Below are 15,628 nucleotides of genomic sequence, written 5' to 3' on the forward strand. Positions count from 1 at the left end.
CTGCCCAAACCATCCCATGATTCTGTCAGCAGTGCTTTCTGCTTGCTTGAGTACAAATCCAGGCAAACCTTGCAGGTGTCAGGTTTATTTTACACAGGGTAAATTTAAATTATTACACAGAATGGAATATTTACAGCACTGCAGGCACATTCCTGCACACAGGGAATGTTTCCCAGGGGGGTGGGAAGGGGTTCAGCACACCTGCATCATCATGGAGTTCACCATAGTATCAAAAGCTCTGGAGAGGGAAATAAATTATTATTAAGATTATTAAAGATAGCAGCTCATTCTGCACAGCTTTTGTAACAAAAGCACTTTCTCACCCTGCCTGTGCCTGGCTTTCCCTAAGCTGGACATGGGGTTTTACTTTTTACAGCACAGGCTCTTGAGGGATTAATGACTTTTAATTAAACTGAGGTAAGCACAGGTCTTATCCTGGCTGCTGCCCTCTATCTGAAAAGTTGTACTTGTATTGGAAACTCCCAATTATTGAAATTCCCTGTGGGGTTACAATGGGAATGGGGGACACTGACCCTCACAGATGAGGAATTCCATGTGCTGAATGTTTATCCCTGCACAAGGATAAACCCTACACAAGGGCACCTGCTCACTCTTAAACCTGTTCTACTTCACTTTAATATTAAATTATTACATTTGCAAAATACCTCTAAGACCATCAAGTCCAACCATTGATTACCTCTATTCTCAGGTCATTTTTTCTCCTCAAAAAATACATTTTATTGACTTAATGTTTGTAACCCCAGTTCTGAGGTAGGAGTTGAGAGGTCAGGATAACTTTTTATCACACCATTAGTTTTTTGTGAGTAGGAATGACCCAAAACAAACATTCTTGTTCTCATTAAGGCACTTAGAGCACACACACCTGAACTGGCCAACCACAGGGCTGGTCTTGCATCAGAGGTGAAAATTCCAGAATGATGTCAAAGAGACAACTCACCTGGAATGGATCCTGTCCCCAGGGTTATAGAAGGGGTTACACATGATGTCTGTGTAGGAATTGTGCAGCTTTCTGAACATCTGAAAAGGGAGTGGAGGTGAATGGATGGATTTGTTGTTCCCAGCCCCCCAGGGTGCTCTGCTGGGTGCACTCACACTGCGGATCTCGTTGTCCCTCAGGGCTGTGTTGGAGGAATCCACCACCATGACAAACTTCACCTTGGAGTTGGTCACGTAGCCGTAGCTGGGCAGGGGTTAAGGATGTGCTTCTCACACAGCAGGGCCAACTAAACCAGGCTGGAGTGTGCCCAAAGGGACAAACTGAGAGGAAACACGAGGGAATTTCTCTCTGTGAGCAGGGACAGGAGCCAGGGAATGGCTGGAGTTGGTTTAGGTTGGGTTTTAGGGAAAGGTTCTTCCCCCAGAGGGTGCTGGGCACTGCCCAGGCTGCTAGAGCTCCAGGAGAGTTTGGACAATGCTCCCAGGGTGGGATTGTTGAGGTGTCTGTGCAGGGCTGGGGTTGGACTGGATGATCCCAGCTCAGAATATTCTGTGATTAAACTAAACCCACAAAGATGTGGCAAAGATACACCTTGTAGTCCTCAGTGGGGTAGAGGAGCCCAAGGTACAGCTCCCTCTGGTCCACCAGGGCTTTGCCCATGGCTGAGATCTTCTCATCCACCACGTCCAGCGAGGTGTGCACGGTGTAGTGGAACTTCAGCTCGTTCTCCGTGGGGACACTCCGGATGTACAGGGGGTAATTCTGGGGGCAGAACAAACCACAGTGCCTGGGAGCTGCTGCTGCCAGAGCTGTTAACCATGTCTGATCCCAGCACAGCCCCTCCCCACGCTGCAGCACCTCTGCAGCACGGCTGCCCCCACGGCAGGAGAAACATTTGAGAGGAGCTGCACAAGGCTCAGGTGTCTCTCCCAAGGAAAACCCTTCTCTCCCAGCAGCAGGACAGCCCTGAGCCCCCTCACACTGCCTGTGCTGCCTGCCCAGCCCATTTCACCCAGTGTGCCCCCTGGGGCTGCTCTGTCCTGATCCCTCATCCCCATCCAGACCCCGCTGCCCATTCCCCTCTCCCCTACCAGTCATAGCCCTGCTCAGACCCCAAAACCAGAGCCCCTAACCCCTCCCCAAATCCCACTGACCCCCTGTTCCCCATAGCCCCACAACCTGAAATCCTGTCCATTCCCCTACCCCAGCCCCAGTCCTGCTCAGACCCTAAAACCAGAGCCCCTGACCTTTCCCCAGACCCCACTGACCCCCTGTTCCCCTCAACCCCACAACCTGAAATCCTGCCCATTCCGCTCTCCCGGCCGCACAGCCCAGCCCTGCTCAGAGCCCCCGCCTCTTTCCCCTCACCCTTCCCAGACCCCACCGACGCCGCTCCCCTCAGCCCCACAGCCTGAGGCCGCCGCTCGCTGCCCAGCCACGCTGTCCCCTCACGCCCCCAGGCCGTGCCCGCACCTCCTTGGCGATCACGGCGATGCACACCGCCATCTTGGCCCCGCCCCTCCCGCCGGGTCACGCGGGGCGGTCACGCGGGGCGGTCACGCGGCGGTCACGCGGCGGTCACGCGGCGCGCGGCCCCGTTGCCATGGCGAGCGCGGCGCTGAGGCCGCTGTGCCTGTGCTGGGCCCTGGGCGCCGCCGCCGCCGCCCCCAACATCCTCCTGCTCCTCATGGACGATGTGAGTGCGGCACCGCCGAGGGACGGGCTGGGAGGGCTCCGGGGAGCGGGCACGGGCCGGCTGGAGAAGGCAGGGCTGAGAGGTGTAATGAATGGGAAGCAAAATCGCGATATTCAGCAAAACTTCGACTGGTTTATTTAATGTAGGCAGTGCAAGCAGCGCTGGGGAAAACGTGAGGGGTCACCGCCCGCTCCACGCTTCCACCCAACTTGGTTTGCAGCTCCCTTTTTATAGTCTGGTTTTCCTTCTAGGAATCAGTAATTGTTATTGTTTTGCTGTAGTAATTCTGCAAGGTGAGCAGTGGTGGTCAGAGAAACTTCCGTGGGACAGCTCTTGGGACAATTGGTCATGGAAGCATCTGGTCTTGGCAGATAAAAAAACAGAAAAAGTGGGAATTTTTTTACCAGATAGTTTGTGATTGATCACACAAAGGCAGGAAATCTGATTCTGCAAAAAAAAAAAAACCTTTCAAACTATGGAAAACCCCTCTTTTTTTTTTTTTTTTTTTTTTTCTTTTACAAACTAGTATACAATATTTAATATACAAAATTCATAACAGGGGGATTTAAACAGAGTGGGTTTGATCATATATTTCCCTTTATCTAGGTCTATGTTCTTTTCTTATTTTAAGTGTTCTGGTTTATACAAACTCCAAAACTTCTGTGTGTTCCTGTCACCTGCTCCAGGTGTCTCTGCCTTGGGCTCCCTCCCAACCCCAAAGATTTTTGGTCACCAGGAGGGGGTTGGTGGCCTCCTGAAAAACTAAGCAAGAAAAACAGTAATTCAGCTCATTTTGGCTCTCTGAACTAGGAAGGAAAAAAAAAATTGACAATAAATGATTAAAGAGCAGAAATAATCACAGATTTATTTCTAACTCCAAATATTTTCAATTTTTGCCACGGGGATAAGGAATTATATTAATTTCCATCACATTCAGGTCACTGCCATCTACCTGGTTTGCTTCTCTCCTAATAATTTCCTGTGTTTGTGGTGGAAATGTGTTTGTTGCTGGTTGAAGCTGCTCCAGGAGCTCACAAGGGTGGCAAACCCTTCCCAGTTTGCCAGTTTATGCTGCCTGTTGTTCCCATGGTGTTCCCACTTTCCTGAGCAGGACAGTCCCTCTGGAAGGGGCTCCCACGGGGGTTTGGGGTCCCCATCCCTGGAGGGGGCACTCAGTGCTCTGGGCTGGGGACAAGGTGGGGACTTGGAGTATTTTCCAGCCTCAGTGATCCTGTGATCTCAGTTTTCCATTCAGGAATATTTCCCCCCCTCCTGAGCTGGCATTTGTGATTTTCCAGAGGAAAGCTTTGGAACAGAGCTGGGACAGAGATTATCCCACTCTGAAAATGTTGGTAGAGCACAAGGCTGTCTGCAGCTTCTGTGAACTATTGATTTATTTCATTAAATTAATGAATTAATTCAATAATTATTTCATTCATATGTTCGTTAAAAATACATCTGCCTGTTGTTTTTTTGTTTTTTTTTTCTGCAATTCAAGCAACATGAGATTCTTTTTGTCTTTCTTCCTTGATGATAAAGAAAAATCAAGAAGTTGGGGGTGAATCCCTTTCATTGTCAGGAGGAATTTAATTGCTCCTTAACTCAGAAACCAGCTCTGCTGCTCTGCAGTGATTTTCTTTTCCAAACTAATGGCACCAGGGGGTTCCCTGACTGAAGGCTCAGACATGGCAGCTGCACAACCCTGAGTAAACCACTTGTAACTTCCTCTTCCTCCTTGCTCTGGCTGTGCCTCAGGCCTCTGAGTAAGAGTGAAAGCACTGAGCTTCTTCCAAGTGCTTTAATACCTGTTCATAAACCATTTAATCCTGGGTGTGCCTTAATTTCCCACCCACCAGGGGAAAGTGTAAGAGTTCCCTGCCCCACAGGGCTGGCAGAGATAATTTCTGTCACATTTGAGAAGGGAGATGAGCAGAGTAGAAATTTATAAATGAAGGGATACATCAAAAGTGTTATGTGACCCTAAAAATGTGGTTGTGGGAAGGGACTTTGACATGCTCTGGTGTGTTCCTTTTGCAGATGGGCTGGGGGGATTTGGGAGTTTTTGGAGAGCCTTCTAAGGAAACCCCTAACCTGGACCAGATGGCTGCAGAAGGGATGCTCTTCCTGGATTTTTATACTGCCAACCCCCTCTGCTCTCCCTGTGAGTAAATGTGCAGTTTGAAGCATGGAGCATGAGAAACATCTCCCTCTGAGGAGTCTGGGGTGTTTGCCAGCCTCTGGCGTGGGCTCAGCACACCAGCCACTGCCCTCAGGCCCGAGGTTGGATTTGCTGCTTTGATCTTGCATTTTGCTCTCTATTTATTTATGTTTGGATTGGAAAACTGACAGTTTTCAGTTCCTACAAGGCACTGGTTCAGTGATCAGCCCAGCTAAAGGATTTTTATACCATTTCAGTTCAGTATTCAGCCCCAGACAGTGCATTTTTTTCATCTTTCTCATTCTGGGTTAAACAAAGCAGGATCTGAACTGTTGCTTCTCTTGGCTCTGGTGAGACTCTCATGCAAGGAAAGGCAGCAGTTTGTGTCCTGCTTTTGACCCTGGTGTCTTACAAGACTCTTGGGACAGGGACAAGAGATAAAAGGAACGTTTGGGTCTGGGAGAGGCAGATATTTTTCTCCTTGTTGTTTTTTTCTGTGTCTTTTTTTCTTTTTTCTTGCTTTCTTTTTCCCCTCAAACCTGATTAGCTGCCAAGAACTGAAGCAAAAATGAAGAACAGGGACTTTTTATTTGGGCTCTCATTTAGGATAGCACTTGCCAGTGTGTTGATGATGTCCTTGCTCAGAAAAGGCTTTTAAAATCCTGAAATCCTGCTAATCCAATGGTGGCACTGCATATGCTTGAAGTTAAACATCTGTTTAAATATTCCCTGCAGTCAGGACTTGACTTTTATTGTCAAAGCTGGACAGCTCTTTCTTTGTATTTCATGATTTCTGTTCAGTCAAGCTCAAAAGCTTAGCCTTGAGCATCTAATCAGTTTGTGCTAGGATTTCCTCTTAAATACATAATAAATATATATATGACTGAGATGTAAGGCTTGCTCCATTGACTGTTCAAAGGAATGACTCTTCAGTGTGGCTAATTTAATAAAGGGGCCAAATTCAGCTGAAATAACTCAAATGATGTATCAGAGCTGATTCTCTCCATGGCTCATGGGAGGGTGTGAGTGATTGAGGAGGATCCTGACACACTCCAGTCAATGTTCTGGCCTCATCCTCCTACAATAAGCTGAGCATTGAGCAGAGGATGGGATTCAGTGAGTGTTTGTGTTGTTTGCAGCCAGGGCAGCCCTGCTGACAGGCCGGCTCCCAGTCAGGAATGGCTTTTACACCACAAATGGACACGCCAGGAACGGTAGGAGCCTCATTCCTCATCTCCCTTCCTCTCCTGACTCCCCTCTGTGCCTTCTAGGAGGTTGTTCTTCCCCATGGATGTTCCAAAGTGCCACCAAACCCTGTTAAGTGCTGCTAATAAGTGAATTTTGTTGCTTCCTCCTCAAATTAAGAGGATAAACCAGGCTGCTTGATCCATTTGTTTCTGCTGAGAAAGGGGAATTGGGGTCTGGTGAAGGAAAATCAGGTGGGGGTGTTAATACCCAGAGGGAAGAACTGGCTGCTCACAGGTTTATTCAGCAGATTTCAGATTTCTGCCCAGTTTTAGAGCAGTTTTCAATCCTTTGTGCCTGTGGTGCTTCCAGGGAAGATCCCTGGGTGGATTTGGGTCCCAGAGTGACAAATGCCACGTGCTGGGACATGGCTGGGCAGGAATCAGCAGCCAGGGGTTGATTCCAGAGCTGTCACACCTGAGAGAGACTCCTCATTTCTTTCAGAATCACAGAATGAATGAGGTTGGAAAACACCTTTGGGATCATCAAGTCCAAGCTCTTGCAGTCTGAGCACCTTCATTGGTATTTGAGTTAGGAAAAAGATGCTTTCATTTTAGAAAACACAAAGCAAATTTACCACATCAAGACCACCCCTAAAGCACCTGATTTTCTATGACATCTCCCTTTCAAGGATCTCACCTCCACTCTGGGCTGGCAGCTCCCTTTATTTTTTATTATTCTACCCTCATACACAAGTGGGTGGAAATCTCCCTTTGGGCTGCCTGGATCAATTTATTCTCTCCATCCCATGGGAGGATTTCCAAGGAATGGCATTGCTGGGACTCCAGACTAATTCCTATTTCTCATCCAGTATATGAGCTGTTTGCTGTATTATTTTGAAGAGCCAGGAAGGTGTTTTTCATTTGTTTTCCACAGCATACACGCCACAGGATATAGTAGGAGGAATCCCAGATTCTGAATTGCTGCTCCCAGAGCTCCTGAAGAAAGCTGGTTACACCAACAAGATCATTGGCAAATGGTAAATTTATTTGGAGATCTCTTGCTTTGAGATTTTACTTTGTGTGGGTTGGGAAAGAGCAGCAGAATAAACAGAATTAAAAAAAAAAAAAAACCAAACTATTTTGAAGTTCAAATGTCCAACTTTGGAAATTGTGATGGATCTGCCTCTTGCTGGGATCAATTCCTGAGTGTTCCCATTACAAATACTTATATATATATCTTCATACAAAGAGTTGTTGGGGTTTTATGTGTCTATTTATGTTTAGAAACTCCTCAACTCTGCTTTTAGCCACGCCTCACACCACTTATTTAATGAGAATATTCATAATGAGAATATAATGAGAATATCCAACAGGATATTCTGTTGGAATTTTCCTTGAGCACCTACATGGTTTTTATCTTTGAGTCTTGCTATATGTTGGGTTTTTATTAAGAAACTGAATTCCTGTGGAAACTAACAGGCATTTCTTTCAGTTTAATGAACAAGTTAGAGAAGGGTGAGTTTGAATTGTGGTTGGATTCACCTTCTGGAATTGGGGAGAAAGCAAAGCACCCAAAGACAGTGAATTATTTATCAGCACAAATCCAAGCAGGAGAGTGGCCCTGAAGGATCAGCTCAGTGGGCTGGGTGCAATCAGCTGCAGTTCAGTGCTAATAAATGGAAATTCATACACCCAGGGAAAAGGAATGAACAAGGCAAATGCAGATTGGTGCCAGTTCTTTGGAAAAAAAGGCAAATCTGGAAGGACCTGCAGCTGTTAGCAGGAATAGGACAGAGTAAAATCCCAAAACTTCTCCTGGCCAGGGCTGGGACTGATACCTGCTCCCTGCAAAGGGGTAAAGAAATGCAAGGTAAAACTGGAGTCTCATCCTGGACTCTCAGAGGTTTTCCAGCAGAAAATTTTCTTATTGTTTCATCATCCTTCTAAGAGCTTTTCAGAGTGTCCTCTGACAATAAATTCCATGGTTTAATTAATTTTGCAAGTCAGGTATTTTCCATGACCAGCATGGAATTTGTTGGGTTTCATTAAATCTCAGTTTTTTGTGCTGTAAGATGCAGAGACTGATCTGGATCTCAGTCATTGCTTAATGTCTCTGTGAGTTCTTTTAGAGCTTTCTTAGAATAAGATGTTTTTCCATCTCCCCTGTTATAAAACAGCCAGGAATAACTTTGTGTTCCCACATCTACAAATGGGGAAAGGTGGAATCCTGCAGGTCAGAGCTGCAGTGGCAGTTACATCATCAAGCTGTAATCATAGCTGAAATGAGGATTATTTCTGTAATACTCAGTTTGGAACAGCTCAGAGTAACTCCAAGGATTGTTTTGCTCCAGGGAATGCATTTTATACCCTTTATGTTCAGAAGGTGCAGAGGGGGATGGCACAAAGTGGACAGGGGGCTCATAAGGGGAAGATGGAATGATTAAATAAACACTGAGCTACCAAGATCTCCTTCAGAGAGGATGGGAATTCTCTGTCTTCAAGGTGCTATAAATGCAGGAAATATAGAATTTGCAGTCCAAAACCTGGAGATTAGAGAGGAGCTGCATCTGGAAGTTAAGGATGAAGGATTTTCAAGCTGCACAGTAGAGAGGAGCTGTCATCAGGAGTAGCTAAACATGTTTTATATCCACATGTGCACACAAAAACCTCATTTCATTTCCATTCAGGTCTCTCTGTACCATTGTGGCAGCATGAATGCTCCATAAAGGGGATGAGGATGGAAGGGTGCATTTCATGAGCTCTGCCTTGTGTTTTTACAGCTCAGTGGGATAAAAGGACTTGTCATAGATCAGAATCCTTAAGTAAAACATTATGTGCATCTCTGCAGTGGTTTGGGGCAGTTAGTCCATCAGTGCTGATCATCAGACAGCATGGGAGAAGACACCAGTGGAAGGAAAAAATGGAAAACAGTGATTGGAGAGTAAATAAAATGGAATATAAGTGAGCACTGGGGTGAGTCTGCATGGCTGTGCTTGCAGCAAGTGTGAGAGAGCTCAAGACATTGCTCTGGAGTCCTTGATGTGATTGAAGTGCTTTGAGTTTTGGTTTCCTAGGCAGAGAGTGTTGTTGCATGCTGCTCTGATGAGCTGAGGGTTGGTTTCTTTGCAGAAGGGTTTCACCTGTGACCTGTTGCTTTTGTTCCCAGGCACTTGGGGCACCGGCCCCAGTTCCACCCCCTGAGGCACGGCTTTGATGAGTGGTTTGGGTCCCCAAATTGTCACTTTGGGCCCTACGACAGCAGAGAGCGCCCCAACATCCCAGTGTACAGGGACTGGGAGATGCTTGGCAGGTAACCCAGCTCCTTGCCTGCCACTGCCACTGCCTGGGCTCTCCCTGCAGGGCTCCTTCCATCCTGGGGTTCCATCATTCTGGGCTTGATGACCCCCCAGCCCCGTGACCCAGCTGGCAGTGTCCTGTGCTGCTGTTGGCATGTGGAGCTGCCCTCCCAGAGCTCTTTGCTCATCCCTAAAAGCTTCCACTCTTGGAAGCTGCTGCCATTCTGGACTGAAAGACCTCTTTGTTCCTTCTCTTCCTGTTTGGAATAACATTTGTGTGTTTGCATAATTCCACTCCCTGCTCCCAGTCTGCAGTCTGGGCCCTTCTTGTCCATTCATTTTTCACTCTGGTGTTGTCTCACTTCACTGCTGCTGCTCCCCTGAGCACTTCCCCAGGCCCTTGAAGATTCCTCTAAAATAGCAGCCCAAGTTCTGCTTCCAGCATTTCTCTGTCTCACTGAGGGCTGTTGTGTACTTCTGAAATTTTATTCACATTGCAACCAGCTCTTTAGGAATCACCATGGCATTTTTAAGCATTTTGCCCCTTACAGCAAAAGGCAAGTCCCTCAGGTTTGTCCAAAATTTAAAGTCATTAATTTGGATCAAGCTGTGTCACCACTTTCTCCCATAAGAACAATTATGGTGACATATTTTTAATATCTGAAGAGAGTTTGCTGAGTTTTAACTGTGACTTGTTTGTCACCTCCTTACACAGGGGGAAAAAACCTATAAAAGGGGGAAAAAATCCTTTTTATGATGTTTATTCCTTAGGATTGATTTTTCCCCTTTCTGATTCCTTTTATCTTAAGATACTATGAAGATTTCAACATTGATCTGAAGACAGGTGAAGCCAACTTGACTCAGCTCTACCTGCAGGTACAATTTTAGTATTGGCTTCTAGGCCAAGGTGACTTTATGCTTTTTTTTTTTTTTTTTTTTTTTTTTTGGAGAAATCTCGATGGCAGAGGATAAATTCATTTTTATTGTTTACAGGAAGCTCTGGATTTTATTAGCAAGCAGCAGGCCAGCCAGCAACCATTCTTTTTATACTGGGCAATTGATGCCACCCATGCTCCTGTTTATGCCTCCAAGCAGTTCCTGGGCACGAGTCAGAGAGGGCTGTAAGTTCTGCTTTTGGGGTTCTTTTAATTCACAGCCAGCCTGAGCAGTGGTTGGTAGATCCAAGGGGATGGATCACTCCTCAAGTGTGTGTGTGTGTGCTGAAATGTGTTATTTGCTTGGATTGTTCTTTTATAATTTGGCTTTAATCTGAATTGGAGCTCACGTGACCCGAGGGGAGGAGGGGAGCTCTAAGCTCCTTTGCCAGTTGGGTGAGGGATGAAATGCTGTCTGTGGCACAGATGATTTTTTAGAAGGCTTTTGTATGATTAGTGCCTGCTTTAAAAGCCTATAAATCAGACCAGCAAATAGAAAAGCACTCCTAAAAATGCAGTTTGGAGGAGGCAAAGAGCTCTGTAGGCACTTCCAAGAGTTTCTAACCATGAGGAAAGCCATGTTGTTACCTCCCAGTGCATGGCAAGGTGGGCTTGCCTCTCTTTGTGAATTTTATGGCTGAATTTCTCTGTCCAAGATTGGCTCCCACCTGAGCAAAGCCTGACCCTCAATACCCCAGAGGAGCTGCTCTCTGCAGGCCAGAGACACAAAAGTTTGCAGTGACAGCAGAAAACCTGATGCATGAGAAGGATTTCTGCAGCACAGGTACAAATTAAATCCACTGAACACATTGTGCTGACCCTTTGTTTTTTTGCTGCTTTGGGTGTTTTGCATCTCCTTTTGCCTCAGGTATGGGGATGCTGTGAGGGAGATTGATGACAGCATTGGGAAGATCCTGAAGCACCTCCAGCAGCTGGGGATCAGTGAGAACACCTTTGTGTTTTTCACCTCTGACAACGGGGCTGCTCTCATTTCAGCTCCCAGACAAGGTGAGGCTCAGCTGAACAAACCTGGCCTTGGGAAATCAAGGCTTAAATCTCTCTCTCTGAGGAGAAAAAAAGCCCCTGTGTGTGGGGTCTGTGTTGTGAGTTAGGAGAAGCCTCAAAAGACAGAGTGTTTATGTTTGGAATAATTTATGTTCAGTGCTTCTGGTCACTGGTGGAGGAGGTGGCCTTGGCCAAATGGAATTTTTCCTGCCCCAGTGTTACTGTTACCTGTGTGTATTTCACTGTCAGGAGGGAATATTCTGTAATTTGTTGAGAACCAGGCTCAGTAACTTAGCAGGGTGTTTACTCTCCATCTGCCAAATGCATATTTCAGCCTTCTGAGCAATTAGAGTGAGTTCAAGAGTCCCTCATTTTTTAGCTCTCATGAAAAATACTGAGAAGAGAAATGTTTTTTTTTTTACCTAACAAATTTCCTTTTGTTTAAGTGATGGTTTCTCTGAAACAAATCACTGCAAATTGATTTTAGAACCTGCTCTCTTCTCTTTGGAGCCAGGCTTGGTTTGTGGTTATTGAACCACAGAGCAAGGAGTAACCTGAGTTCTGATTTCAGCTCAGCCACTGGCTTTGACTTTGTGTGACCTGGAATCAGTTATGAGACCTCCCTGGTTGTTCCTTGGCCAGCTGAGCTCCAGGGCTGGGTTCAAACTCCAGATATTCCTGCAGAGCCTTGCCCATCTCTGAGTGTGACCATTCAGGGAATGCAGGGTTATTTTTCCTCACTCTACACCTTCATCTAATATTGTTCTGGTGCTATAAAATTTTAAATCATTATGAAAAATGCTGTTTCTGCCTGAAAGTGTCAGATTTCCTTTGGTTACAGACAGCCTTAGAGGGAAGGAAAACACCAGTGAGGTATTTCCTGTTTGTTTGGGGTTTGTTTTTAATTTGGTTGTGGATAACAAGGTGTGTTTAACTGCCACTTTCTCCCTGTGCTCCTAAAATTTCAGCACAGATGGATATTGAAAAAAATAAAACAAAAACACAACACAACAAACAAGGAAATAATGACAAAAAACCCAACTCTGGCCATGTTGTTTGAAGAAGCATCCATGCAGAAATGAGAATTCATTTCAAACCAGCCTGGGTGACAGAGTCATTTGGAAATGCTGGTGTTTGGTGGGGTTTAAGGATTTGTTTCTGTCCCCAGGAGGAAGCAATGGACCTTTCCTGTGTGGCAAACAAACCACCTTCGAGGGTGGCATGAGGGAACCTGCGATTGCCTGGTGGCCCGGCCACATCCCCGCGGGAGGGGTGAGTCTGCCCGGGCACCTGGGGAGTGAGGAGCTCCCTGGGGGCTGTGCTTCACACTTTACCAAACCCAAGCTATTTGTGTATACCCAAATCCAGGTATCTGTGTGAATGAGGAGCTGCTGCTGCTGCCTCAGAAATCGGTGCCATTTTAATACAAATTTACATGTAGAGGGTCTGTGCTCAGCTCTGCTGTGAGCACTCAGGGTCTGCTCTTGTTTAAACCCTTCACTCTTTTGGACCTTTATATTGCTCATGTGTTTGAATAAATTGGAGTGTAAAGAGCAGGGATTTGTTCCCCACACTCTCCATGCCCTGAGGTACTGAGTGGTTTGACCCTCTCATCTCTCGCTTTGGTGCTTGATGAAAGTTCCACTCAGAGAGGTTCAGACACCACATGATTGCTGTGTGCTGCCTGTACACAAATGCAGATATGATCACTTCAAAACAACCCCCCGGTGGCACTGGCAGCCCCCCTTGTCCCAGCTCTCATTACAGAAGGATGCAATCAATCCTTCTGCAGGATCACAGGGACAGCACAGCCCCCTCCCCCTGGTGAGCATCTCTGAGCCCTGCAGAAAGTGATCCTTCATTAACTGGGCACCGTGCTCCAGCCTGCAAACTGGTCATAAATAAAACATTTGTGGAAGTTGCATTCCATTGGGGTGGTTTAATTGAGGCAGGCTAATGATAATTTATCATTTACATTTAGGAGGGACCATGAGGCAGCTCAGATCTGCAGCTGAGGGCAGGAGGGTGGTTTGCTTTCATTATTTTTCGAGAGTTCACCAAACCTACCAAGGATGGTTTATTATTTTTCTAATTTGAAATGAAAACAGTCTTTTTGTTTAAATTTAAACATTTCCATAAAGCCTTTGCAAGCCAAGTACAACAGCCCTGGGCTAGCAAAGGAGAACATGAAACTGCAGCTGAGTGTTTTGTTTGCTGGGTCCAAACTAAATAATGTGCTAAAAGTAAACATGCATTATAAATGGGGAGGTGAAAATGCCCAAATTTAAAAATTCTTTCCATTGTAGTAACTCTGAGGATAATTAAGAACAGGAGGAGAGAGAAATCCTTGTGCCTGCTTCTTTTCTTCCTGGCTGAGACCCTCTCCCAGGTAGCTTTTGGGAGCTGCTGCTTGAATTCCAGGGAAAGGCCATTGCTGTGCAGAGCTGTGTGTGCAGGGTGGGCTGGGCTGTGCCTGGAGCTCCCAGATTTTGGGATGCACCCCAAATCCCTCCTCCACCATGCCAGTATCACCCTTAAGCACGTGCTGAACTAAAAAAATCCTCTTTATCTGCTGCTGCTGCTCAGTAACTGTGATAGAAACTCACCTGTGTTTTCTGCTTGTGTTCTTGCCTTCGAGGCTCCAGCACTGCTCCCTCAGCAGCCCTGACCACAGGTGAGAGACTTGTGTCCACCACTACATTCTGGGCTTTTTTTTTTTCTTGCTATAGCTTCACCATCCTCTGGAGGAATTTTAACTGCTCAGCCTCAGTCCTGTGCTCTCCAAGTAGCTGTAAAATGTGGGGAAGCTGCTTCAGAGTCTCTCTGTGCTCTTTCTTTTCAAGAGTTGAAGGAAACAAAGGAAACTTCAGCACAAAGCTGAAGGGTCCAGTCCTTCCTGGGCTGGGTTTGCTCCCAGGGCAGTTTTTTTTTTTTTCTTTCAATCTGAGGAGCAAGGGATGGGCCAGGAGCTGTTTCAGGTGGAGCAACTGCAGCCAGGAAAGGAGAGTTTGTGTTCTGGCCAGTAAAATGCAGTTATTGGGTAGAAAGCTCCTTCTGCTGATGGGAATGCTCCAGGGAGAACTCACTGCAGCCTTCCAGTGCCTTGGGAAAAGGAGAGAAAGGGACTTTTTATATGGACAGATAGTGCTGGGAGAAAGGGGAATGGCCTCCCAGTGCCAGAGGGAGGGTTAGATGGGATACTGGGAAGGAATTCCTCCCTGGAAGGGTGGGGAAGGTGCCCAGAGCAGCTGTGGCTGCCCCTGGATCCTTGGATGGGGCTTGGAGCAGCCTGGGACAGTGGAAGGTGTCCCTGCCATGGCAGGGGTGGACTAGATCAGCTTTCAGGTCCCTTCCAACCCAAACCATTCCATGATTCTGCCTGGCAGTTTGTTAATAATTCTGTTAATACATAAGGCTGGGTAGTTGTTTTTTTTTTTTTTAATTTTAATTTATTGAAGAGCATATTTATGGAATAAAGGAGCACCTCAATCTAAACACAGGCAGTGAGGGGACAGGGTGGGAGCACCTGCCAGGCTCTCTGTGGAACTGGGATAATTGGTGCAGTTGGCTGGTTTGCAGGTTTTTGGAGGGGAAGAGATGCCTCAGGAGTGTGTGTTGCTCTTGGCATCAACACTCAGTGAGTTCTGCTCCCCCAGCAGGAATATTTATTCCCACACAAACAGCCTGGCTGCACTTCCCTCCTCGGCTCCGTTTTCCAGGTGAATTCACAACAAATCAGCGTTTCAACATTCCCCACATCACATCTGCCTTCTGGAAGGATCCAGCTGGAGAAAAAAAAAAAAAATCATATTCTATTGGTATTTGAATCCTCCTCCTCTCTCCCCTCACCCTCCTCCCCTTCCTCTCTCGTGCCTGCTTCCTGAAGGAGAAAAGAACATATCAACCCAAAGACAGCATTGCAACCTTTTCTTCCCTATCTCCCATGGGGCACAAATTGAAATTGAATTAGACAGGGATATCAGGTCTGCTCGCTGTGATAACTGTAAAAGGATTTTATTTAAAAACACCCTGACATTTGTTCACCCAGTTTCAAATATTTAGCTTTCCTCCTTTCCATTCCTGGCGGGGGCGACTTTATTAATTGTCGCCTTTGATTCAGAGTTAAAGCTTGAAAGCACTGATAACAGCACTGGGGACTATTTCTTCCAGCACCATGGCCCACAGCAAAAGGATTTCATTTTCTTAAAGACGTTGTGTGGATACTGAGAGTTTATTAAAAAGAAGTGGGGGGGAGGAGGGGGAAAAAAATCCGTCCTTACGTGCGTAATCCCGGCTGTTCCTCACTGATACAGCAATATCTGATCTCCCTCCCTTTATATATTATTTATTTTCTCTGGGCTGTTGCCCTCTCTGGATTTTTCTTTTTCTTTTC

The 15,628-nt window shown here is 46.3% G+C and overlaps 2 protein-coding genes across 2 annotated transcripts in view; one reads left to right on the forward strand and one right to left on the reverse strand.

Annotated features, from left to right (window-relative positions):
- Positions 1-69: 69 nt before the first annotated feature.
- On the reverse strand, positions 70-2,509 carry TRAPPC2L (trafficking protein particle complex subunit 2L). Its single transcript, XM_056500908.1, has 5 exons — positions 2,432-2,509; positions 1,548-1,720; positions 1,114-1,201; positions 959-1,038; positions 70-238 (listed from the first exon to the last, which is right to left on the reverse strand). Exons 1-5 carry the CDS (start codon positions 2,462-2,464, stop codon positions 193-195), a joined length of 420 nt encoding a protein of 139 aa, XP_056356883.1. The 5' UTR covers positions 2,465-2,509; the 3' UTR covers positions 70-192.
- GALNS (galactosamine (N-acetyl)-6-sulfatase) overlaps positions 2,438-15,628 on the forward strand; it is a 41,115-nt gene continuing 27,924 nt past the window's right edge. Inside the window, exons 1-9 of the mRNA XM_056500904.1 lie at positions 2,438-2,654; positions 4,692-4,815; positions 5,952-6,026; positions 6,934-7,036; positions 9,166-9,309; positions 10,105-10,171; positions 10,289-10,416; positions 11,099-11,238; positions 12,404-12,507. Coding sequence (XP_056356879.1) covers positions 2,451-2,654; positions 4,692-4,815; positions 5,952-6,026; positions 6,934-7,036; positions 9,166-9,309; positions 10,105-10,171; positions 10,289-10,416; positions 11,099-11,238; positions 12,404-12,507 — 1,089 coding nt within the window. The 5' untranslated portion in view covers positions 2,438-2,450. The remainder of the gene's footprint in view (positions 2,655-4,691; positions 4,816-5,951; positions 6,027-6,933; positions 7,037-9,165; positions 9,310-10,104; positions 10,172-10,288; positions 10,417-11,098; positions 11,239-12,403; positions 12,508-15,628) is intronic.

The sequence above is a fragment of the Oenanthe melanoleuca genome, chromosome 11 (genome assembly GCF_029582105.1).
Source record: "Oenanthe melanoleuca isolate GR-GAL-2019-014 chromosome 11, OMel1.0, whole genome shotgun sequence".
In the NCBI taxonomy this organism is placed as follows: domain Eukaryota; kingdom Metazoa; phylum Chordata; class Aves; order Passeriformes; family Muscicapidae; genus Oenanthe; species Oenanthe melanoleuca.

Excerpts from the sequence above, each read along its gene's own strand:
- TRAPPC2L (XM_056500908.1), bottom strand. The coding sequence starts at position 2,464 with ATGGCGGTGTGCATCGCCGTGATCGCCAAGGAG. Across the intron at positions 1,202-1,547 it reads CCCACTGAGGACTACAAGGT|CTACGGCTACGTGACCAACT; the intron begins GTATCTTTGCCA and ends ACCCCTGCCCAG. Across the intron at positions 239-958 it reads GGGGACAGGATCCATTCCAG|AGCTTTTGATACTATGGTGA; the intron begins GTGAGTTGTCTC and ends TTCCCTCTCCAG.